The 23,541-nt window shown below is 55.2% G+C and overlaps 1 protein-coding gene across 3 annotated transcripts in view; it reads right to left on the bottom strand.

The window, feature by feature from the left end:
• LOC147689504 (NACHT, LRR and PYD domains-containing protein 3-like) overlaps window positions 1-23,541 on the bottom strand; it is a 255,087-nt gene that overhangs the window by 188,912 nt on the left and 42,634 nt on the right. For 2 of the 3 annotated variants that reach the window (XM_086942258.1, XM_086942260.1), the window contains exon 3: window positions 12,415-12,513. The exons of the other annotated variant lie outside the window; for it this stretch is intronic. In XM_086942258.1, coding sequence (XP_086798384.1) covers window positions 12,415-12,513 — 99 coding nt within the window. The remainder of the gene's footprint in view (window positions 1-12,414; window positions 12,514-23,541) is intronic. 3 annotated transcript variants of the gene reach the window in all.

The following is a 23,541-nucleotide window of genomic DNA, read 5'->3' as shown; positions in this document are numbered from 1 at the left end:
TGCCATAGGAGTGACTGATAGGAACTCGGGTGTCCATTGTATGGTTAGATATAGAGCTACTATACCTACAGCAAAGGGTGATTACACGCCACCCTATAATCCCAGCAGGCTCAGGGAACATGGTAGAAAATAAAGTTTAGTATGCCTGAACTCAGAATAATAAAATACTTATTTTAGTAAAGTTTATTTTAATATCCTGTGTTTGCAAATGCTACTTTTAGAAAGCTAGCATTTGCTTGCCTGACCATTTCAGCCCGCCTCTGCAGTATGTGCATCTGACTGTCTGGGATGTGTGAGTGACAGGGCTGGGGGGATGACAGGTGGTGAATGCAAGGATTACACCTTGGTGGGAGTGCCCCTGGACTCTGAATAGGGCTGTGCTCTGCCACCACAATGCTTTCTCCGCCCCCTGGGGAGCAACTGATGACTCAGCCCAACACTTGGCCCAGGAAGGGAGAGGCCCCATCATCGAGGTACTCCTGGCTGCCCCTGTCCACACAATGCTGCCTCCACCTCCTGTGGAGCGTCTGATGTGCCATCACTGCTCCCTGAAAGGTGAGACCCAAGTTTCCCCAACAGAGTGCTTCAAAACTGAATTAGGCTATGCAAAGGCCTCCCTGGCCTGAAAGAACAAAAGAAACTGAGTATAAGTATAGGAGCCCTGCTCCCAAGAAACTAGATCCTGTTTCCCACAACGAACCTCTGCCCAACTAGAAGGAAAAGAAGAAGCTGGAAAGACTGGCCTGCTGTCTGCCTTGCTGAGGAAGGAGAGGAGAATACTTACTAAAAAAGACTTTGCTGACTTGTGCTTGAAACTTTCTCCAAGGGCTTGATTGAGCTTGCCCCTGATCTGATCCCCAGGACTAGTGGGTTCTTGGTGCCTTCGCTCGCCCTCAACTGAACTGTGTGCTTTCTCCCGCTGGAGCTGAGTTTTGTGCCCCTTCGCCCCTCCTAGGGCCGTGACACCCAGGAGCCTGGCCGCCCGTGTCCTGTGATTGCCCCGCTCGTGCAGAGTCGCTCTCTTCGCCTTGGACCGGGCCGCCTGTTCCCCTGTCGCCTGCCTGCCACTGGAGCGCGTTGTGTGTCCTCACTCGTCCCCTCCCGCCGGAATTTCCATCCAGAGCGCGATCTACGCCTCGGACGGCCGCCGTACGTCTCACTGTACCCGGCCGCCCCGCTTCGCTCTCCGACTTGGAAAGAAGCAGGTGAAGTAGTGTGGCTCACTGGTTAGAGGCGGCAGACCCGAGAGCAGAGGACGGCCCGGGACCAAGGTTCGATTCCCGGCGCGGCAGGTTTCTGGACCAGGGTCAGCGGACTCGATAATTCTCTCGCCTCGGTGCCCACTCTGATCAGCGATCACACTCGGCAACTCTGGGCATTAGCTTGCCTCATCTTCACTAACGGCCCCACCAGACCGCCGGGGATGCCTGGTCTCACCCTGGAGATACCCATTAAGGGACCATCTCTCAGGGAAGCCAGGAAGGGTTTCGCAGCGGTCTAAGCGCCTTGGGACCCTACGGGTAAGTAGTGCGCTATATAAATGCCAATACATTTACATTTACAAAGAGGCCGTGCCGCCCCCTGAAGCGCCCCCAGTACGGACCGTACTGGAGGACCTGGGCCGCACCTGCCTCACGGAAGCCACCCACCTGCTGAGGGTCCGAAGGTCCCTAAGACACGCACTGAAGTAGTACGAATCGTCCCTGCTTCCCACTAAAATACTGGATACACGCCACGAAGTCTACAACGGACTTGGGGTCCGCACCGTTCTGTTTTCCCCATACGACTTGCACGTCCAGCTCTGTATGCCGTATACGCTTGTTGCGTGCCCTTTCCAAGCCTTCCGGGTGCACTGGTAGCGTATGCGGCGTACGCACGAAGCGTACCATTTCGCACCGCCTGTGGGTGCCTGTTGGAGCCGTACTGCGAGGAGCTCCTGACGAGTACGCCTCGTACGCTGCTGGCGCTGTTCGCCTCCCCTGCCACCACCAGTACGCCTCGTAAGCAGAAGCGCACCTCAGACGTCCGTTTCCAAGAGGCGCGTGAGGTGGAGAGGGGTTAGCCTAGAACGACGCATACAGCCGGTGCAGGCGCTAAGGGGCGCCCAGGAAAGAGACGTACAGCTCAGAGAGACTAACGCTGGTGTGCTAAAAGTATAGAAGAAGCAGCCCAAAGAAGTAACAGAACTATTTTAAGTGAACAAGATTAGAAGGAAGCAGCTACAATCCAGAAGAGACCTTGCCATTATTTTACAAGCTTGTGGCCTAGCTAAAAACGTTATATTGGTCTTGTTATAAATTCCTCCCTGCATAGATATATTTTTACATAAAGAAGAAGTATCTTTACATAACCACAGCCTGGTGTCCATTTGTGGGGGGATTGATATATTTACTGTGTGTGTGATTACAAATGCTTAACCCAATAGCACCTGAAGGTTAGCCGTGGCTGCTCACGCCATGCACCTAGAGGGTGAGCAAGGGTAATTCTAAGGGGTCATCCTTCGCCCTGACTTAGAGGAGTGGGTCCCTGCTTGTCACAAGTGAATACTTGCGCCAACCAGATACCCCCAATTCTAACAAGCCTTTATTAAAGGTGCCTTGTGTATTACTTTAATAGGATGAAGATGTTTGTGATGTGTTGCCTCTGCCTGAGCCTCGAAAGTAGGAGCGATGAAAAGAGCTTCTTGTTTGTTGAAATTGAAGTGCACCCATGAACTTAGCGGTGTCCGTGTCTTTTTTCATCTTTTCTAAGATGGGATCCACCGCAGGTCCAAATAAGAAATCCTGGTTAATTGGTTGATTAAGTATGGTAGACTGCACTTCATCTTTGAAACCAGAAATGCGAAGCCAGGCATGCCTGCGTAGCAATACACTAGCGTTGACAGACCTAGCGGCTGTATCAGCTACATCAAGGGCGCATTTTATGGATGCGTTAGTAATGAATTTCCGTTTCTGTATTAGGTCATTAGCTTTTGCCTTATAGGGTTCTGGTAGGTGTTGTAGTAACCCCTCCAGTTCGTCATAGTGTGCTCTGTCATATCGTGCTATGAGAGCTTGTGTATTGGCAATTTGGCAATCCTCCAGGCATTTGCTGCCTGAGAGGCCACTCTCTTCCCTGATGCTTCTAGAATTTTTGACTCCTTGTCAGGAGGGGGAGCATCACCCGTTGTTTGTGAGTTAGCTCTTTTCCTAGCGTTAGACACAACTAGGGAGTCTAGTGGTAGTTGAGCCTTGATATAAGAAGGGTCTGTAGGGGCCGGTTTATATTTCTTTTCAGTTCCTGGATTGAGGACACGCGCCCTGGCTGGGTCTTTAAAGTTGTCTGGTGCGTGCTTTCGTACCCCTTTTAGCATAGGGAGTACACATACACTCTTCTCTGATGTTGGGAAGGTGTTAAATAGGAAATCCTCCTCTATAGGGTCAGTGTGTATGTGTACACCATGATACGGAGCTGCTCTGTCCACTAGTTGGTTAAAAGCGACAGTGTCGTCAGTAGGAGACAGCTTTGTGGGGTATGTAGTGGGATCGGGTATGGGCTGTGTGTAATTAGTGTCATCGGGGTCATTATGGTCACTCCATGTGTCATCTGGGTTCCCTGGTTCGTCAGGTGGTATAAAATCATCCTGAGGATCATCCCCCATGTCTTCTTCCTGATCATAATCTACAAGTGAAGGAGAATATGGAACATAAGGCATGTTGGGAGTGAAAGAAGGAGGTGTGTAAGGTCTTGAAGGGGATGTACCAAAGTCCTTTTTCTTTGGAGGAACAGGAGAAGGGGCTTCAGTGTCCAATCTTCTATTGTTTTTATTGTAGACTATATATCCTGTTCAGGGTCTATATACAGTCTTTGTTGTGGATCTGGGTGAAAGAGTTCTTCCTCCTCTGTCCGTGTCGCCGAAGATTTTGCTTTTTTCGGGTCGAGTGTCTCTTTAGGCTGGACGTTTTTATCCTGTGAAGCCTTCTTAGGGTCACGGGCTTTTTCGGCTCGACGTCTTTTTTCGGTTCAACGCCTTTCCGATTGCCTTTCTAGGGTCGACGACCTGTTTCGGCTCGATTACCTTTTTCGGCTCGACAGCTTTCTTTTGCTCAATGGCTTTTTTCGGCCCGGCGACCTTTTTCGGTTCGACAGCCTTTTTCGGGTCAGCGACCTTCTTCGGTTCGACGGCCTTCTTTGGTTCGACGACCTTCTTCGGTTCGACGACCTTCTTTGACTCGATGACCTTCTTTGGTTCGACGACCTTCTTCGGTTCAATGACCTTCTTCGTTCGGTTCAACTGCTTTTTGGAGTGGAGGTGGAGTGGCTTTGCCCGGTCCCGGGGTACCGGAAGGCTTGGGTTTGGTCTTCGGAGCCGAGCCGGAAGGCGGGGCTTCTGAAGCTGTGTTTCGGTCGCGGCTAAGGCCTTTAAGCGATGGTTTGACCGGAGCCTTATGTGGAGGTGGAGGCGGGGTAGGGGCTTTGATACTCACGGTTTGCCCCGGTGTGATCTGGTCATCGGAGTCCGGCTGGTCCTCTACGGTGACTATTTCGAGATCTTCCGAGCCCTCTGCCTCTGGGAGTTCATGTTCGTCGTCGAAAATGTTTTCCTATTCTGGTGCCTGCCGCTGCATTTCAGCACAAGCTGGACAGTTTTCTTCGTTGTGCTCCGGAGATAGGCACCTGTTGCATACCCTATGCTTGTCGCTGTGTGGAAATTTGGCTCCACACTCTGGGCATTTTTTAAACGGGGTCCTTTCTATCAACAGAAGGTCCATGTGGCGTAGAAAAGGCCCAACGGACCTGGTCGACGACGGGAGAGAAAAGGAAGTTTTGTCGAGTCAAGGGATACCAAGCGGAAACAATACCGTAGAAAGTTTAAAGATTTAGAGGAGGAAAGGTGGAAAACTTTGGTCCCAAAATTGGAGTTGTCGAAGTGCATCCAAACCCAATGGCGGAAAAAAACAATCTGAAGATGGAGAAGATGTCCATGCGCACTGTAGTCCAGGGGAGAAGTCACCTATCTCGTGATACTTCGAAGACTCTTCCAAGACAACAAGGTGCAAATATTCGGACCCAACATTAGGCGGCGATCTATGCTAAGATATGAATTCAGCAGCCCACATGCATCGAACATAAAACTCTTACGAAATTCATTGAAGACCAATATTTGCTCCATTTTCACCAATCAGGCTTTGGGGCCCCTCATAGTACTGAGTTGGTGATGCTCTCCGTACGGGATGAGCTTAGATTGGTGGCAGATAAGAACGAGTCCTCCCCGTGGATTCTGCTCGACAGTGCAGCAGCATTGGATGGGGTGGACCATCGAGATCACAGGATCCACACTTCTGTGGATTTCTTCGTTCTTGAACGATCGCCACAGAGGGTGCAGTTGGGTGCACATGTTTCTAGAGAAGGGACACTTGTCTGCGGGGTCCCTCAGGGATCTCCATTGTCCCCATTTTTGTTTAACATCAATTTATATCCTTTGATTGCAGCATTAGCACAGTTGGAATGCCAACTGCTTAACTATGCAGATGATACCCAGCGGGTCTTATTGTTGGAGCGCTCCATGCAGGCGCAGTTGAACAGGCTGAATATTCTTAGGTTCCCTGTGAACATGAGGACAGTGAACTCTCTGAAAGTGAATCCAGATAAGACAGAGGTTTTGGCTATTACCACAAAGGGAAATCCATGGATGGGCGGCTTTCGGGCCTGTGAGTTAAGCCCTGTCCCCAAATCCTTGCCAGTAGTGAAAAGCCTTAGTATCAAGCTGGATAGTAACATGTCAATGGCTGCGCAGGTGGCATCAGTGGTTGGGGCAGCGCAGGTGGCATCAGTGGTTGAGGCTGGACAGGTGGCATCAGTGGTTGTGGGCTGTGCAGGTGGCATCAGTGGTTGGGGGCTGGGCAGGTGGCATCATTGGTTGGGGCTGGAGAGGTGGCATCAGTGGTTGGGGGCTGGGCAGGTGGCATCAGTGGTATGGGCTGGAGAGGTGGCATCAGTGGTTGGGGGCTGGGCAGGTGGCATCAGTGGTTGGGGGGTGGGCAGGTGGCATCAGTGGTCGGGGGCTGGGCAGGTGGCATCAGTGGTTGGGGGGTGGGCAGGTGGCATCAGTGGTTGGGGTGGCGCGGGTGGCATCAGTGGTTGAGGGCTGGACAAGTTGCATCAGTGGTTTGGGGCTGGGCAGGTGGCATCAGTGGTTGGGGGCTGGGCAGGTGGCATCATTGGTTGGGGGCTGGACAAGTTGCATCAGTGGTTTGGGGCTGGGCAGGTGGCATCAGTGGTTGGGGGCTGGGCAGGTGGCATCATTGGTTGGGGGCTGGACAAGTTGCATCAGTGGTTTGGGGCTGGGCAGGTGGCATCATTGGTTGGGGGCTGGACAGGTGACATCAGTGGGTGGGGGCTGGGCAGGTGGCATCAGTGGTCGGGGGCTGGGCAGGTGGCATCAGTGGTTGGGGGCTGGGCAGGTGGCATCAGTGGTTGGGGCTGGGCAGGTGGCATCAGTGGTTGGGGCTGGGCAGGTGGCATCAGTGGTTGAGGGCTGGGCAGGTGGCATCAGTGGTTGGGGGCTGGACAGGTGGCATCAGTGGTTGGGGCGGCGCAGGTGGCATGAGTGGTTGGGGGCTGGGCAGGTGGCATCAGTGGTTGGGGCTGGACAGGTGGCATCAGTGGTTGGGGGCTGGGCAGGTGGCATCAGTGGTTGGGGGCTGGGCAGGAGGCATCAGTGGTTGGGACTGGGCAGGTGGCATCAGTGGTTGAGGGCTGGGCAGGAGGCATCAGTGGTTGGGACTGGGCAGGTGGCATCAGTGGTTGGGGCTGGGCAGGTGGCATCAGTGGTTGAGGGCTGGGCAGGTGGCATCAGTGGTTGGGGGCTGGACAGGTGGCATCAGTGGTTGGGGCGGCGCAGGTGGCATGAGTGGTTGGGGGCTGGGCAGGTGGCATCAGTGGTTGGGGGCTGGGCAGGTGGCATCAGTGGTCGGGGGCTGGGCAGGTGGCATCAGTGGTTGGGGGCTGGGCAGGTGGCATCAGTGGTTGGGGGCTGGGCAGGTGGCATCAGTGGTTGGGGGCTGGGCAGGTGGCATCAGTGGTTGGGGGCTGGGCAGGTGGCATCAGTGGTTGGGGGCTGGGCAGGAGGCATCAGTGGTTGGGGCTGGGCAGGTGGCATCAGTGGTTGGGGGCTGGGCAGGAGGCATCAGTGGTTGGGGCAGGGCAGGAGGCATCAGTGGTTGGGGTCTGGGCAGGTGGCATCAGTGGTTGGGGCAGGGCAGGAGGCATCAGTGGTTGGGGGTTGGGCAGGAGGCATCAGTGGTTGGGGTGGCGCAGGTGGCATGAGTGGTTGAGGCTGGGCAGGTGGCATGAGTGGTTGGGGGCTGGGCAGGTGGCATCAGTGGTTGGGGGCTGGGCAGGTGGCATCAGTGGTCGGGGGCTGGGCAGGTGGCATCAGTGGTTGGGGGCTGGGCAGGTGGCATCAGTGGTTGGGGCGGCGCAGGTGGCATGAGTGGTTGAGGCTGGGCAGGTGGCATGAGTGGTTGGGGGCTGGGCAGGTGGCATCAGTGGTTGAGGCTGGGCAGGTGGCATGAGTGGTTGGGGGCTGGGCAGATGGCATCATTGGTTGGGGGCTGGACAGGTGGCATCAGTGGTTGGGGGCTGGGCAGGTGGCATCATTGGTTGGGGGCTGGACAGGTGGCATCAGTGGTTGGGGGCTGGGCAGGTGGCATCAGTGGTTGTGGGCTGGGCAGGTGGCATCAGTGGTTGAGGCTGGACAGGTGGCATCAGTGGTTGGGGGCTGGGCAGGTGGCATCAGTGGTTGGGGCAGGGCAGGAGGCATCAGTGGTTGGGACTGGACAGGTAGCATCAGTGGTTGGGGGCTGGGTAGGTGGCATCAGTGGTTGGGGCTGGGCAGGTGGCATCAGTGGTTGGGTGCGGCGCAGGTGGCATCAGTGGTTGGGCAGGACAGGTAGCATCAGTGGTTGGGGCTGAGCAGGTGGCATCATTGGTTGGGGGCTGGACAGGTGGCATCAGTGGTTGGGGGCTGGGCAGGTGGCATCAGTGGTTGTGGGCTGGGCAGGTGGCATCAGTGGTTGAGGCTGGACAGGTGGCATCAGTGGTTGTGGGCTGGGCAGGTGGCATCAGTGGTTGGGGTTGGGCAGGTGGCATCAGTGGTTGGGTGCGGCGCAGGTGGCATCAGTGGTTGGGACTGGACAGGTAGCATCAGTGGTTGGGGGCTGGACAGGTGGCATTAGTGGTTGGGGTGGTGCAGATGGCGTCAGTGGTTGGGGGCTGGACCGAAGGCATCAGTGGTTGGGGCTGGGCAGGTGGCATCAGTGGTTGGGCAGGACAGGTAGCATCAGTGGTTGGGGCTGAGCAGGTGGCATCAGGGGTTGGGGGCTGGGCAGGTGGCATCAGGGGTTGGGGGCTGGGCTGGTGGCATCAGTGGTTAGGGGCTGGGCTGGTGGCATCAGTGGTTGGGGGCTGGGCAGGTTTCATCAGTGGTTGGGGGTTTATAGGTGGCATCAGGGGTTGGGGGCTGGGCAGGTGGCATCAGGGGTTGGGGACTGGGCTGGTGGCATCAGTGGTTAGGGGCTGGGCAGGTGGCATCAGTGGTTGGGGGCTGGACAGGTGGCATCTGTGGTTGGGGGCTGGACAGGCGGCATCAGTGGTTGGGGGCTGCGCAGGTGGCATCAGTGGTTGGGGGCTGACAGGTGGCATCAGAGGTTGTGGGCTGGGTAGGGGGCATCAGTGGTCGGGGGCTGGGCAGGTGGCATCAGTGGTTGGGGGCTGGGCAGGTGGCATCAATGGTTGTGCGCTGGGCAGGTGGCATCAATGGTTGTGGGCTGGACAGGTGGCATCAGTGGTTGGGGGCTGGTAGGTGGCAACAGTGGTGGAGTGCTGGGCAGGTGGCATCAGTGGTTGGGGCTGGACAGGTGGCATTAGTGGTAGGGGCTGGAGAGGTGGCATCAGTGGTTGGGGGCTGGGCAGGTGGGATCAGTGGTTGGGGTCTGGGCAGGTGGCATCAGGGGTTGGGGGCTGGGCAGGTGGCATCAGGGGTTGGGGTTGGACAGGGGCATCAGTGGTTGGGTGCGTCGCAGGTGGCATCAGTGGTTGGGGGCTGGACCGGTGGGATCAGTGGTTGGGGGCTGGACCGGTGGCATCAGGGGTTGGGGGCTGGGCAGGTGGCATCAGGGGTTGGGGTTGGACAGGGGCATCAGTGGTTGGGTGCGTCGCAGGTGGCATTAGTGGTTGGGGCGGCACAGAGTGCATCAGTGGTTGGGGCTGGACAGGTGGCATCAGTGGTTGGGTGTGGCGCAGGTGGCATCAGTGGTTGGGGCTGGACAGGTGGCATTAGTGGTTGGGGTGGCGCAGGTGGCATCAGTGGTTGGGGCTGGACCGGTGGCATCAGTGGTTAGGGGCTGGGCAGGTTTCATCAGTGGTTGGGGGTTTATAGGTGGGATCAGTGGTTGGGGTCTGGGCAGGTGGCATCAGGGGTTGGGGGCTGGGCAGGTGGCATCAGGGGTTGGGGGCTGGGCTGGTGGCATCAGTGGTTAGGGGCTGGGCAGGTGGCATCTGTGGTTGGGGGCTGGACAGGCGGCATCAGTGGTTGGGGCAGTGCAGGTGGCATCAGTGGTTGGGGGCTGGACAAGTGGCATCAGTGGTTGGGGGCTGACAGGTGGCGACAGAGGTTGGGGTTGGACAGGGGCAGCAGTGGCTGGGTGCGGCGCAGGTGGCATCAGTGGTTGGGGGCTGGTAGGTGTCAACAGTGGTGAGGGCTTGGTAGGTGGCATCAGTGGTCGGGGGCTGGGCAGGTGGCATCAGTAGTTGGGGCTGGGCAGGTGGCATCAGTGGTTGGGGGCTGGGCAGGTGGCATCAGTGGTCGGGGGCTGGGCAGGTGGCATCAGTGGTTGGGGGCTGGGCAGGTGGCATCAGTGGTTGTGGGCTGGGCAGGTGGCATCAGTGGTCGGGGGCTGGGCAGGTGGCATCAGTGGTTGGGGATGGGCAGGTGGCATCAGTAGTTGGGGCTGGGCAGGTGGCATCAGTGGTTGGGGGCTGGGCTGGTGGCATCAGTGGTTGGGGGCTGGGCAGGTGGCATCAGTGGTTGTGGGCTGCGCAGGTGGCATCAGTGGTTGGGGACTGACAGGTGGCATCAGTGGTTGTGGGCTGTGCAGGTGGCATCAGTGGTTGGGGGCTGAGCAGGTGGCATCAGTGGTAGGGGGCTGGGCAGGTGGCATCAGTGGTTGGGTGCGGCGCAGGTGGCATCAGTGGTTGGGGCTGGACAGGAGGCATCAGTGGTTAGGGGCTGCGCAGGTGGCATCAGTGGTTGGGGACTGACAGGTGGCATCAGTGGTTGTGGGCTGTGCAGGTGGCATCAGTGGTTGGGGATGGGCAGGTGGCATCAGTAGTTGGGGCTGGGCAGGTGGCATCAGTGGTTGGGGGCTGGGCAGGTGGCATCAGTGGTTGTGGGCTGCGCAGGTGGTATCAGTGGTTGGGGACTGACAGGTGGCATCAGTGGTTGGGGGCTGAGCAGGTGGCATCAGTGGTAGGGGGCTGGGCAGGTGGCATCAGTGGTTGGGTGCGGCGCAGGTGGCATCAGTGGTTGGGGCTGGACAGGAGGCATCAGTGGTTGTGGGCTGCGCAGGTGGCATCAGTGGGTGGGGGCTGGGCAGGTGGCATCAGTGGTTGGGGGCTGCGCAGGTGGCATCAGTGGTTGGGGGCTGACAGGTGGCATCAGTGGTTGGGGGCTGTGCAGGTGGCATCAGTGGTTGGGGGCTGCGCAGGTGGCATCAGTGGTTGGGGGCTGACAGGTGGCATCAGTGGTTGTGGGCTGTGCAGGTGGCATCAGTGGTTGGGGGCTGCGCAGGTGGCATCAGAGGTTGTGGGCTGGGTAGGGGGCATCAGTGGTCGGGGGCTGGGCAGGTGGCATCAGTGGTTGGGGGCTGGGCAGGTGGCATCAGTGGTTGGGGGCTGGGCAGGTGGCATCAGTAGTTGGGGCTGGGCAGGTGGCATCAGTAGTTGGGGCTGGACAGGTGGCATCAGTGGTTGGGGGCTGGGCAGGTGGCATCAGTGGTTGGGGGCTGGGCAGGTGGCATCAGTAGTTGGGGCTGGGCAGGTGGCATCAGTAGTTGGGGCTGGACAGGTGGCATCAGTGGTTGGGGGCTGGGCAGGTGGCATCAGTGGTTGGGGGCTGGGCAGGTGGCATCAGTGGTTGGGGGCTGGGCAGGTGGCATCAGTGGTTGGGGGCTGGGCAGGTGGCATCAGTGGTCGGGGGCTGGGCAGGTGGCATCAGTGGTTGGGGGCTGGGCAGGTGGCATCAGTGGTTGGGGGCTGGGCAGGTGGCATCAGTGGTTGGGGGCTGGGCAGGTGGCATCAGTGGGTGGGGGCTGGGCAGGTGGCATCAGTGGTTGGGGGCTGGGCAGGTGGCATCAGTGGTTGTGGGCTGGGCAGGTGGCATCAGTGGTTGGGGGCTGGTAGGTGGCATCATTGATTGGGGGCTGGGCAGGTGGCATCAGTGGTTGGGGGCTGGGCAGGTGGCATCAGTGGTTGTGGGCTGGGCAGGTGGCATCAGTGGTTGTGGGCTGGGCAGGTGGCATCATTGATTGGGGGCTGGGCAGGTGGCATCAGTGGTTGAGGGCTGGGCAGGTGGCATCAGTGGTTGTGGGCTGGGCAGGTGGCATCAGTGGTTGTGGGCTGGGCAGGTGGCATCAGTGGTTGTGGGCTGGGCAGGTGGCATCAGTGGTTGGGGCTGGGCAGGTGGCATCAGTGGTTGTGGGCTGGGCAGGTGGCATCATTGATTGGGGGCTGGGCAGGTGGCATCAGTGGTTGGGGGCTGGGCAGGTGGCATCAGTGGTTGTGGGCTGGGCAGGTGGCATCAGTGGTTGTGGGCTGGGCAGGTGGCATCAGTGGTTGGGGCTGGCCAGGTGGCATCAGTGGTTGTGGGCTGGGCAGGTGGCATCATTGATTGGGGGCTGGGCAGGTGGCATCAGTGGTTGAGGGCTGGGCAGGTGGCATCAGTGGTTGTGGGCTGGGCAGGTGGCATCAGTGGTCGGGGGCTGGGCAGGTGGCATCAGTGGTTGGGTGCGGCGCAGGTGGCATCAGTGGTTGGGGGCTGGGCAGGTGGCATCAGTGGTTGGGGGCTGGGCAGGTGGCATCAGTGGTTGGGGGCTGGGCAGGTGGCATCAGTGGTTGGGGGCTGGGCAGGTGGCATCAGTGGTTGGGGGCTGGGCAGGTGGCATCAGTGGTCGGGGGCTGGGCAGGTGGCATCAGTGGTTGGGGCTGGGTACCCTGCAGTGGTGTAAGGATAGCCCTGGTCACTCACTGCGCTGCAGTGACCGCAGACTTGTACATTGTCCAGCACTTTCCCTGCGTGTTGTCACTATAGTGCTGTCCCAATGCGTGGCAGACACACAGCACGTGGCCCTCAGTGTAAAAGGAAACTTTACTCACGATAACTTGGTTAAGTCCAGAGTCCTGAGCACAGGCGCGAGCAGCTCGATGCCTTCATTTCCAAAAGTGTCCTCGTGCAAATCGATGGACTGCAGCTTTCTGTGAACACAAGAGGAGAGCATGAGGGGGGCATCCCTGGGATACTCCACAGACAACATCAGTAGTAACTCACTGAGAAGAGAGGGGACTCCCTGCAGGATCCAGGCAGGTACAGAGGGAATGTGGAAGACGGAAGGAGGCAAGGGGACCAGAGGGCTGTGGTAGGGTCCGTTCTACCAGCCCCCTCTTCACCCGAGGGCAGGAGAAGCAAGGTCTGAAGGAAAGGAGAGTAAAGATGGGGAATGGGAAGCAGGGGTAAAAGGGTTCCAGAGGTAGGAGGCAGGCACAGTGGAATGAAGGGAGTGTTAAAATGAAGCAGTCTGGTAGTGTAGAATAGCAGGGATGGGGAACGGAGAGCAGGTGAAGAGGTGTCTGATGTAGGAGAGTAAGGACGGAGAACGGAGCGCAGGTCAAGCGGTGTCTGATGTAGGAGAGTAAGGACGGAGAACGGAGCGCAGGTCAAGCGGTGTCTGATGTAGGAGAGTAAGGACGGAGAACGGAGAGCAGATGAAGCGGTGTCTGAGGTAGGAGAGTAAGGAAGGAGAATGGAGAGCAGATGAAGCGGTGTCTGATGTAGGAGAGTAAGGACGGGGAACAGAGAGCAGGTGAAGAGGTGTCTGATGTAGGAAAATAAGGAGGGGGAACGGAGCGCAGGTGAAGAGGTGTCTGATGTAGGAGAGTAAGGACGGAGAACGGAGCGCAGGTCAAGCGGTGTCTGATGTAGGAGAGTAAGGACGGAGAACGGAGAGCAGATGAAGCGGTGTCTGAGGTAGGAGAGTAAGGAAGGAGAATGGAGAGCAGGTGAAGCGGTGTCTGATGTAGGAGAGTAAGGACGGGGAACAGAGAGCAGGTGAAGAGGTGTCTGATGTAGGAAAATAAGGAGGGGGAACGGAGCGCAGGTGAAGCGGTGTCTGATGTAGGAGAGTAACGACGGAGAACGGACAGCAGGTGAAGCGGTGTCTGATGTAGGAGAGTAAGGACGGAGAACGGAGAGCAGGTGAAGCGGTGTCTGATGTAGTGGAGAAGTGTGGCTCAGGGGTTAAAGGCGGCAGACCCGGAAGCTGAGATCGGCCCTGGACCAGGGTTCAATTCCCCACCTCAGCGGGTCTTGGGCTAAAAATTCCACGGACTCGATAATTCTCGCTCCGGTGCCTTCTCGACTCACGGGTTCACACTTTGCGACTCTGCGCAATAGCTTGCTTAATCTCCACAACGGCCCCTCGCGGCGGGATGCCTGGCTTTCACCTTGTGGGTACCCTGCCAGGGTTATCTCAGAGGGGAATACCAGGACGGGTTCCCTAAGCAAGCGCCGGGAAACCCACAGCGGGTAGCTGTGCGCTATATAAGCTCAAATACATTTACATTTACATACATTTACATGTAGAAGAGTAAGGAGGGGGAACGGAGCGCAGGTGAAGCGTTGTCTGATGTAGGAGAGTAAGGACGGAGAACGGAGAGCAGGTGAAGCGGTGTCTGATGTAGGAGAGTAAGGACGGAGAACGGAGAGCAGGTGAAGTGGTGTCTGATGTAGAAGAGTAAGGAGGGGGAACGGAGTGCAGGTGAAGCGGTGTCTGATGTAGGAGAGTAAGGACGGAGAACGGACAGCAGGTGAAGAGGTGTCTGATGTAGGAGAGTAAGGAGGGGGAACGGAGCGCAGGTGAAGCGGTGTCTGATGTAGGAGAGTAAGGATGGAGAACGGACAGCAGGTGAAGAGGTGTCTGATGTAGGAGAGTAAGGAGGGGGAACGGAGCGCAGGTGAAGCGGTGTCTGATGTAGGAGAGTAAGGACGGAGAACGGACAGCAGGTGAAGAGGTGTCTGATGTAGGAAAGTAAGGAGGGGGAACGGAGCGCAGGTGAAGCGGTGTCTGATGTAGGAGAGTAAGGACGGAGAACGGAGAGCAGATGAAGCGGTGTCTGAGGTAGGAGAGTAAGGAAGGAGAACAGAGAACAGGTGAAGCGGTGTCTGATGAAGTAGGAGAGTAAGGACGGGGAACAGAGAACAGGTGAAGCGGTGTCTGATGTAGGAGAGTAAGGACGGAGAACGGAGAGCAGGTGAAGCGGTGTCTGATGTAGGAGAGTAAGGACGGGGAACAGAGAGCAGGTGAAGAGGTGTCTGATGTAGGAGAGTAAGGACAGAGAACGGAGAGCAGGTGAAGCGGTGTCTGATGTAGGAGAGTAAGGAGGGGGAACGGAGCGTAGGTGAAGCGGTGTCTGATGTAGGAGAGTAAAGACGGGGAACAGAGAGCAGGTGAAGAGGTGCCTGATGTAGGAGAGTAAGGACGGGGAACAGGGCGCAGGTGAAGCGGTGTCTGATGTAGGAGAGAGTAAGGACGGAGAACGGAGCGCAGGTGAAGAGGTGTCTGATGATGTAGGAGAGTAAGGACGGAGAACGGACAACAGGTGAAGAGGTGTCTGATGTAGGAGAGTAAGGAGAGGGAACGGAGCGCAGGTGAAGCGGTGTCTGATGTTGTTGAGTAAGAACGGAGAACAGACAGCAGGTGAAGCTGTGTCTGATGTAGGGGAGTAAGGACGGAGAACGGAGCGCAGGTGAAGCGGTGTCTGATGTAGGAGAGTAAGGACGAGGAATGGAGCGCAGGTGAAGCGGTGCCTGATGTAGAAGCGTAAGGACGGAGAACGGAGAGCAGGTGAAGCGGTGTCTGATGTAGGAGAGTAAGGAGGGGGAACGGAGCGCAGTTGAAGCGGTGTTTGATGTAGGAGGGTAAGGACGGAGAACGGAGAGCAGGTGAAGCGGTGTCTGATGTAGAAGTGTAAGGACGAGGAACGGAGCGCAGGTGAAGCGGTGTCTGATGTGGGAGAGTAAGGACGGAGAACGGAGTGCAGGTGAAATGGTGTCTGATGTAGGAGAGTAAGGAGGGGGAACGGAGAGTAGGTGAAGCGGTGTCTGATGTAGGAGAGTAAGGACGGGGAACAGAGAGCAGGTGAAGAGGTGTCTGATGTAGGAGAGTAAGGAGGGGGAATGGAGCGCAGGTGAAGAGGTGTCTGATGATGTAGCAGAGTAAGGATGGGGAATGGAGCGCAGGTGAAGCGGTGTCTGATGTAGGAGACTAAGGAGGGGGGACGGAGCACAGGTGAAGAGGTGTCTGATGTAGAAGAGTAAGGACAGAGAACGGAGAGCAGGTGAAGAGGAGTCTGATGTAGGAGAGTAAGGATGGAGAACGGAGCGCAGGTGAAGCGGTGTTTGATGATGTAGGAGAGTAAGGACGGAGAACTGAGCGCAGGTGAAGCAGTGTCTGATGTAGGAGAGTAAGGATGGAGAACGGAGCGCAGGTGAAGCGGTGTTTGATGATGTAGGAGAGTAAGGACGGAGAACGGAGAGCAGGTGAAGCGGTGTCTGATGTATGAGAGTAAGGACGGAGAACGGAGAGCAGGTGAAGCGGTGTCTGATGTAGGAGAGTAAGGACGGAGAACGGAGAGCAGGTGAAGCGGTGTCTGATGTAGGAGAGTAAGGACGGAGAACGGAGCACAGGTGAAGCAGTGTCTGATGTAGGAGAGTAAGGAGGGGGAAAGGAGCGCAGGTGAAGCGGTGTCTGATTTAGGAGAGTAAGGGTGGGGAACAGAGCGCAGGTGAAGCAGTGTCTGATGTAGGAGAGAGTAAGGACGGAGAACGGAGCGCAGGTGAAGCCGTGTCTGATGTAGGAGAGTAAGGACGAGGAATGGAGCGTAGGTGAAGCGGTGTCTGATGTAGGAGAGTAAGGACGGAGAACGGAGCGCAGGTGAAGCGGTGTCTGATGTAGGAGAGTAAGGACGGAGAACGGAGAGCAGGTGAAGCGGTGTCTGATGATGTAGAAGCGTAAGGACGGAGAACGGAGCGCAGGTGAAGCGGTGTCTGATGATGTAGGAGAGTAAGGACAGAGAACGGAGAGCAGGTGAAACGGTGTCTGATGTAGGAGAGTAAGGATGGAGAACGGACAGCAGGTGAAGTGGTGTCTGATGAAGTAGGAGAGTAAGGACGGGGAACAGAGAACAGGTGAAGCGGTGTCTGATGTAGGAGAGTAAGGACGGAGAACGGAGAGCAGGTGAAGCGGTGTCTGATGTAGGAGAGTAAGGACGAGGAATGGAGCGCAGGTGAAACAGTGTCTGATGTAGGAGAGTAAGGACGAGAACGGAGCGCAGGTGAAGCGGTGTCTGATGTAGGAGAGTAAGGACGGAGAACGGAGTGCAGGTGAAGCGGTGTCTGATGTTGTTGAGTAAGAACGGAGAACGGAGAGCAGGTGAAGCAGTGTCTGATGTAGGAGAGTAAGGAGGGGGAACGGAGCGCAGTTGAAGCGGTGTTTGATGTAGGAGGGTAAGGACGGAGAACGGAGAGCAGGTGAAGCGGTGTCTGATGTAGAAGTGTAAGGACGAGGAACGGAGAGTAGGTGAAGCGGTGTCTGATGATGTAGGAGAGTAAGGATGGGGAACGGAGCGCAGGTGAAGCCGTGTCTGATGTAGAAGCGCAAGGACGGAGAACGGAGCGCAGGTGAAGCGGTGTCTGATGTGGGAGAGTAAGGACGGAGAACGGAGTGCAGGTGAAATGGTGTCTGATGTAGGAGAGTAAGGACAAGGAATGGAGCGCAGGTGAAGCGGTGTCTGATGTAGGAGAGTAAGGAGGGGGAACGGAGCGTAGGTGAAGCGGTGTCTGATGTAGGAGAGTAAGGACGGGGAACAGAGAGCAGGTGAAGAGGTGTCTGATGTAGGAGAGTACGGAGGGGGAACGGAGCGCAGGTGAAGAGGTGTCTGATGATGTAGCAGAGTAAGGATGGGGAATGGAGCGCAGGTGAAGCGGTGTCTGATGTAGGAGAGTAAGGAGGGGGAACAGAGCGCAGGTGAAGAGGTGTCTGATGTAGAAGAGTAAGGACAGAGAACGGAGAGCAGATGAATAGGTGTCTGATGTAGGAGAGTAAGGATGGAGAACAGAGCGCAGGTGAAACGGTGTTTGATGATGTAGGAGAGAACGGAGCGCAGGTGAAGTGGTGTCTGATGTAGGAGAGTAAGGATGGAGAACGGAGCGCAGGTGAAGCGGTGTTTGATGATGTAGGAGAGTAAGGACGGAGAACGGAGAGCAGGTGAAGCGGTGTCTGATGTAGGAGAGTAAGGACAGAGAACGGAGAGCAGGTGAAGCGGTGTCTGATGTAGGAGAGTAAGGACGGAGAACAGAGCACAGGTGAAGCAGTGTCTGATGTAGGAGAGTAAGGAGGGGGAAAGGAGCGCAGGTGAAGCGGTGTCTGATGTAGGAGAGTAAGGCTGGGGAACAGAGCGCAGGTGAAGCGGTGTCTGATGTAGGAGAGAGTAAGGACGGAGAACGGAGCGCAGGTGAAGCGGTGTCTTATGTAGGAGAGTAAGGACGAGGAATGGAGCGTAGGTGAAGCGGTGTCTGATGTAGGAGAGTAAGGACGGAGAATGGAGCGCAGGTGAAGCGGTGTCTGATGTAGGAGAGTAAGGACGGAGAACGGAGAGCAGGTGAAGCGGTGTCTGATGATGTAGAAGCGTAAGGACGGAGAACGGAGCGCAGGTGAAGCGGTGTCTGATGATGTAGGAGAGTAAGGACAGAGAACGGAGAGCAGGTGAAACGGTGTCTGATGTAGGAGAGTAAGGATGGAGAATTGACAGCAGGTGAAGTAGTGTCTGATGAAGTGGGAGAGTAAGGACAGGGAACAGAGAACAGGTGAAGCGGTGTCTGATGTAGGAGAGTAAGGACGGAGAACGGAGAGCAGGTGAAGCGGTGTCTGATGTAGGAGAGTAAGGACGAGGAATGGAGCGCAGGTGAAACAGTGTCTGATGTAGGAGAGTAAGGACGGAGAACGGAGCGCAGGTGAAGCGGTGTCTGATGTAGGAGAGTAAGGACGGAGAATGGAGTGCAAGTGAAGCGGTGTCTGATGTAGGAGAGTAAGGACGGAGAACGGAGCGCAGGTGAAGCGGTGTCTGATGTAGGAGAGTAAGGACGGAGAACGGAGTGCAGGTGAAGCGGTGTCTGATGTAGGAGAGTAAGAACGGCAAATGGAGCGCAAGTAAAGTGGTGTCTGATGATGTAGGAGAGTAAGGACAGGAGCGGAGGGTGGGACTGTTCCCATGAGGCACAGGGTCAGACTGATTTGCATATGGCCATGTCTGAACTGGGGTGACGGAGTGAGCTAAAGAATGATGATGGATTGAACCCAGATCACTTGACTGGGGGGAGTGCTTGCAATGTTCAACACTCTGTCCATCATCCCCTTTGGTTTTGCTAAGTTCGCCCTAAGTTGGCAGGGTATGCCCAGACGTGGGTCCCGTGCTCACTTTACCACTGGATTCAAGATAGCCTGGCTGATGAGGGTTATGAACCCGAAACTGGTCCCAGGATGCTTGTTTCCGGTCCAGGGAAGACATGGCTTGGCAGTTCGGGCTGGACTGCTCCCATGAGGCACAGGGTCAGACTGATTTGCATATCGCCATGTCTGAACTGGGGTGGCGGAGTGAGCTAAAGAATGGTGATGGATTAAACCCAGATTAGTTGATGGGGGAGTGTTTGCATTGCTCAAACGCTCCGTCCATAATCCCCTTTGGTTTTGCTCCCTCAGTATGACACAATTAAAACAAGACACATCGTCTTTCATTTGCAGGCTGGAAGAGAAGGTTAAACTGCTGGACCAACTTTCTCTTTTGAAGGAATGGCAAAGTCAGATTTCCACCTGGCGTATGAGTAAGGCCTATAGAGTCTTTCGACAGGGTGCAACGTATATCACTGGCAGAAAAAGTCTTATACATATTCCAATAGTAAAAACGCAAAACTGTTGTTTTTACGTAGGAAAGACTTGACCGCTCGTTTGGCGAGTAGAGTTACGAGCTAACCCCTCAGCTGTGCTAATTCTGAAACTGTGAACAAAGTTTGCCATCCAAGGTATCAAAGAACACGTTGGATTAAGTCCTACTCGATTCTCAGTCAAAACTAACCAGTCGCAGTGTGCAGCTTTAACAAAGTTACAACTTGGTTGCCTTTAGTCCATTGTACCCATACAGGTTGCACACAGGGTCTTGTCGCTGAGACAGCTTTCTGCCCTGCTGGGGAGACATGCTCATGACTTCCAGGAAATGATACCATAGGGGCCTGTTCTTGACGGGGGGTTTACCTCCCTCCTGCAGGAAGCCACTCAGGTGTTTGTCCAAAAGGCGAGTTTCAAAGGAGAAGCCGCCTTTGAAGGGTAAATGGGTAAACCTCGGGAGAGGGGCTGCTCCACTGTTCGGACACACAGGCTGGCACTAGGGACGGAGATGGGAAAACAGTCATCAACCCGGTTTTCCAAGGAAATTTAGCCCCATTGGTAGTCACACCTCTGGGTTGGGCTGGGGAGATCCACACACCAGGAGGGGGGTCCTGCCATATTGGAAGTGGGCAGAAAGGTGCTTCCTGGGATGCAGTGATGCCACACTGCGCGGGAAGTGACTTGACTCCTACTCCTGAGGCGGATAGCCGGGAGGTGTATTCCTTGATCGTTTTTAAAACATTTTACCTTTGAGTGTGTTGAATAACTATGTATTTTAATTGAATCTACCAACCTTCAAGACCTCTTGACATTGCCCTGGGAGCCTGCTGATCACGAGCAGCGCCTCCCTCACCTTGTCAAATCGCCCTCTGGCCGCCGCCATTGACGGCGTGCAACAAGGCCACGCCTCCTCTCTGGCCACGCCCCCTCTCTGGCCACGCCCCCCGCCAAGTTAAAAGTGCTGAATGCGAGCGCATTTGCATGACTCCTACTCCTGAGGCGGATAGCCGGGAGGTGTATTCCTTGATCGTTTTTAAAACATTTTACCTTTGAGTGTGTTGAATAACTATTTATTTTAATTGAATCTACCAACCTTCAAGAGCCCGCCTCCCCACACTATAAAATGTGCCACTGGAGGAAGCGCAGCGGACGAGCGCAGCGGGAGCGCCTAAAGCAAGCCTGTCTGCGCCCGTCCGCGACCGACCTGCGACCAGCGCCAGCCATGCTGCCCGTGCCACTGCACACAAACAAAGGATAATCTGGTCCAGTGCGGAGCTCCGGTCTATGAATACTGACACCATCTGTCAGTCACCTGAGCTCAATTTGATGACTCTGGATCTCCCTTCCCACTGCCCACGCTGCCATAAGTCTCTAGGCATCGTCTCTTCGCAAACAACCTCACTTCTCAAAAAAGCTAGTAAACCTTCGCGTAACACCCCCCCCACCCAACTTAGGATCGGACTACTTAACTGCAGATCTCTTCCCAAGCATGCTGATGATCTATGCTTGCTCATAACGGACTCACAATGGGACGCCATGTGCCTCACAGAGACATGGCTCAATGAAGACAACATGGCATCCATTTCGCTAGCAATCCCGCCAGGCTTTAAAATGAGGTTTTCCAATAGAAAGGAGGGCCGAAGAGGAGGTGGAGTGGCTTTCATCTACAACGAGAAATACACATTGTTGTCCTCCACTCCCACCACATTCCCAAGCATTGAGGGGCTACGCTTCTGCCTCCAAATTAGTCCCCAACTGTCTCTTATAGGCCTAGTTATTTACAGACCCCCGGATTGTCCGACATCAGCCCTGTGCGAGCTTATGGACTTTATTGTTCTAAACTCTCTAGACCACTCTTACTTTATCGTAGCCGGCGATTTTAATCTTCACGCCGACAATCCTGACTGCCCACAGGCCTCTCATCTTATCTCTACCATGCATTCGGCCAATCTAACTCAAGCTATTACAGGGCCCACGCATCGAGCGGGGCATACGCTGGATCTTTTCTTTTCCAACATATTGAACACAACAGCCTTCTCTCCGCTACCACTGCTCTGGACGGACCACTACTTAATCACCATGACAATCCCAATCCCCCCCCCAATCTCAGATCACAGGAAAACGATCCTATGTGCGGAGAAAATGGGACAATCTAACAGCTGACATACTGTGTCCAGCACTTCGGGCAAATCCCCTACCACTTACCTCGGATGCAAACTCCGATGCTGCATCTCTGAACGTGTGGATAAGCAAAATAGTGGACTCTATAGCGCCGGCCAGCACTGTTACATCACGCAGAGAATCGCCCTCTGCACCGTGGTTCACCCCTGAACTCATAGCCGAAAAAAGTAAATGTAAAAAACTGGAACGCCGGTGGCGAGCAAATTATTGCGATTCAGCCAAATCCAGCTATAAAAAAGCTCTTCATGCTCTACATTTATCTATCAAAAAAGCCAAGAAAAACTTCTTTGAGGCCTCCATTCTACAGGCAGAACAATCGAGTAAAGAAGTTTTCAAGATTGTTCAATCCTTCTTCAAACCCAGAGCTATCGAGACGGATATTATCCCTTCGGTAAGACTCTGCGAATCCATTTCAGACTTTTTTGACACCAAAATTCTAAAAGTCTATGATACTTTTACGGACCCCGAGCCGACATTAATGGATGAGCTAAGAATTTCTGAATGTCCCACTACCCCCTTGAATCAATTTCAGCCTATTACCCTCTCTGAGGCAGTAAAAGAAATACAAAAATGTAAATCGGGAGCCCCGGATGATCCCTGTCCACCTAAACTGTGGAAATTAATGTCTGAAGCAATCGCAGCTCCCCTCTTACACATATGGAACATGTCCATTGTTACGGGCACGTTTCCGGACTGTTGGAAACAGGCCACTCTTCTCCCGCTGAAAAAAAAAACCCAAGGCGCATCGGATGATCTGAACAATCTCCGACCCATCTCTCTTCTTGCAGCCCCCGGCAAAATGCTTGAAAAAATGATTCAGAGGCAGCTAAAAAACTTTATTGAAGATAGCGGCGCCTTACATGAAACTCAGTCAGGCTTTAGGGCCGGCTTCAGTACCGAGACGGCCCTCATTGAGGTTGCAGAGTCTATCAGGTGGTCCCTAGATTCAGGGGCATCAGCTATGCTGGTGCTCCTGGATCTATCAGCTGCTTTCGATACTGTAGATCACAGCAGACTACTGACCCGTCTTAAGGACATAGGCCTTGGAGACAAAGCACTCAACTGGCTACTCTCCTATCTCACTAATCGCTCCCAGAAAGTGGCCTTGGGCCCCTTCTCCTCTAGACCAAAAAATCTCTGGTGTGGCGTCCCACATGGGTCGGCACTCAGCCCCCGGCTGTTCAATGTCTATTTGGCCCCGCTTTTCACCTTGATTGCCAAATGGGGGGTCAAGGCAATATCCTATGCGGACGACACTCAATTAGTCTTCCCATATACAGACACGTCCGAGGCAGCCTTCAGCAATATCAGGGGCTGTCTTCAAGACGTGGCCAAATGGATGAACACTAACAAGCTCAAATTGAACGCGAGCAAAACGGAGGTGTTATTCTTCGGAAATCTCAAACATCCCCCTCCGGATCTGTGGTGGCCAACGGAAATGGGCCCTGCCCCATCTCCCAGCACCCAGGCTAAAAATCTAGGAGTAAAATGGGATGAGAACTTGTCTTTCTTGCCACATATACAACAGCTTACCGCTGGCTGCCTGCATAAACTCAAAAATTTGCGGAAAATTCTGCCTCTGCTACCAGTCGAATGTCGAAAAACGGTGGTTCACGCAACAATCACATCTCGACTCGATTATTCTAATGGCCTCTATCTTGGTCTACCTAAATATGCGGTGCAACGCTTACAGATCGTGCAGAATGCGGCTGCGAGATTGATAAAACGTGTCCCTTTTAGGCAGCACATCTCTCCGCATCTGCACGAGCTGCATTGGCTGCCAGTGGCAAGCAGAATTAAGTTCAAAGTGCTTACCCTGGCTTTCAGAGCGCTAAAAGGATCGTGTCCCAATTATCTAAAACTCCGACTCCCCCGCTACCACCAAAAACGAGAGCTGCGCTCAAACTCCCTGCTCAAGCTAATTGTACCACGCGTGAGGAAAGCTAGACTTGGAGGCAGGTCCTTCTCAGCCGGCACGGCGAAACTTTGGAATACCCTGCCCCCCGCCATCCAATCCGCCACGTCAGAAGCCAGCTTTAGGAAACTCCTAAAAACCTGGTTTTTTATGCAATAATCCTTCTCCCTCCTGTCTACTCACTCTTGCTGT

Source organism: Lissotriton vulgaris, chromosome 10 (genome assembly GCF_964263255.1).
Source record: "Lissotriton vulgaris chromosome 10, aLisVul1.2, whole genome shotgun sequence".
Lineage (NCBI taxonomy): Eukaryota > Metazoa > Chordata > Amphibia > Caudata > Salamandridae > Lissotriton > Lissotriton vulgaris.
Note: the sequence above shows the minus strand (reverse complement) of the source record. Positions and strands in the feature narration are given on the sequence as shown.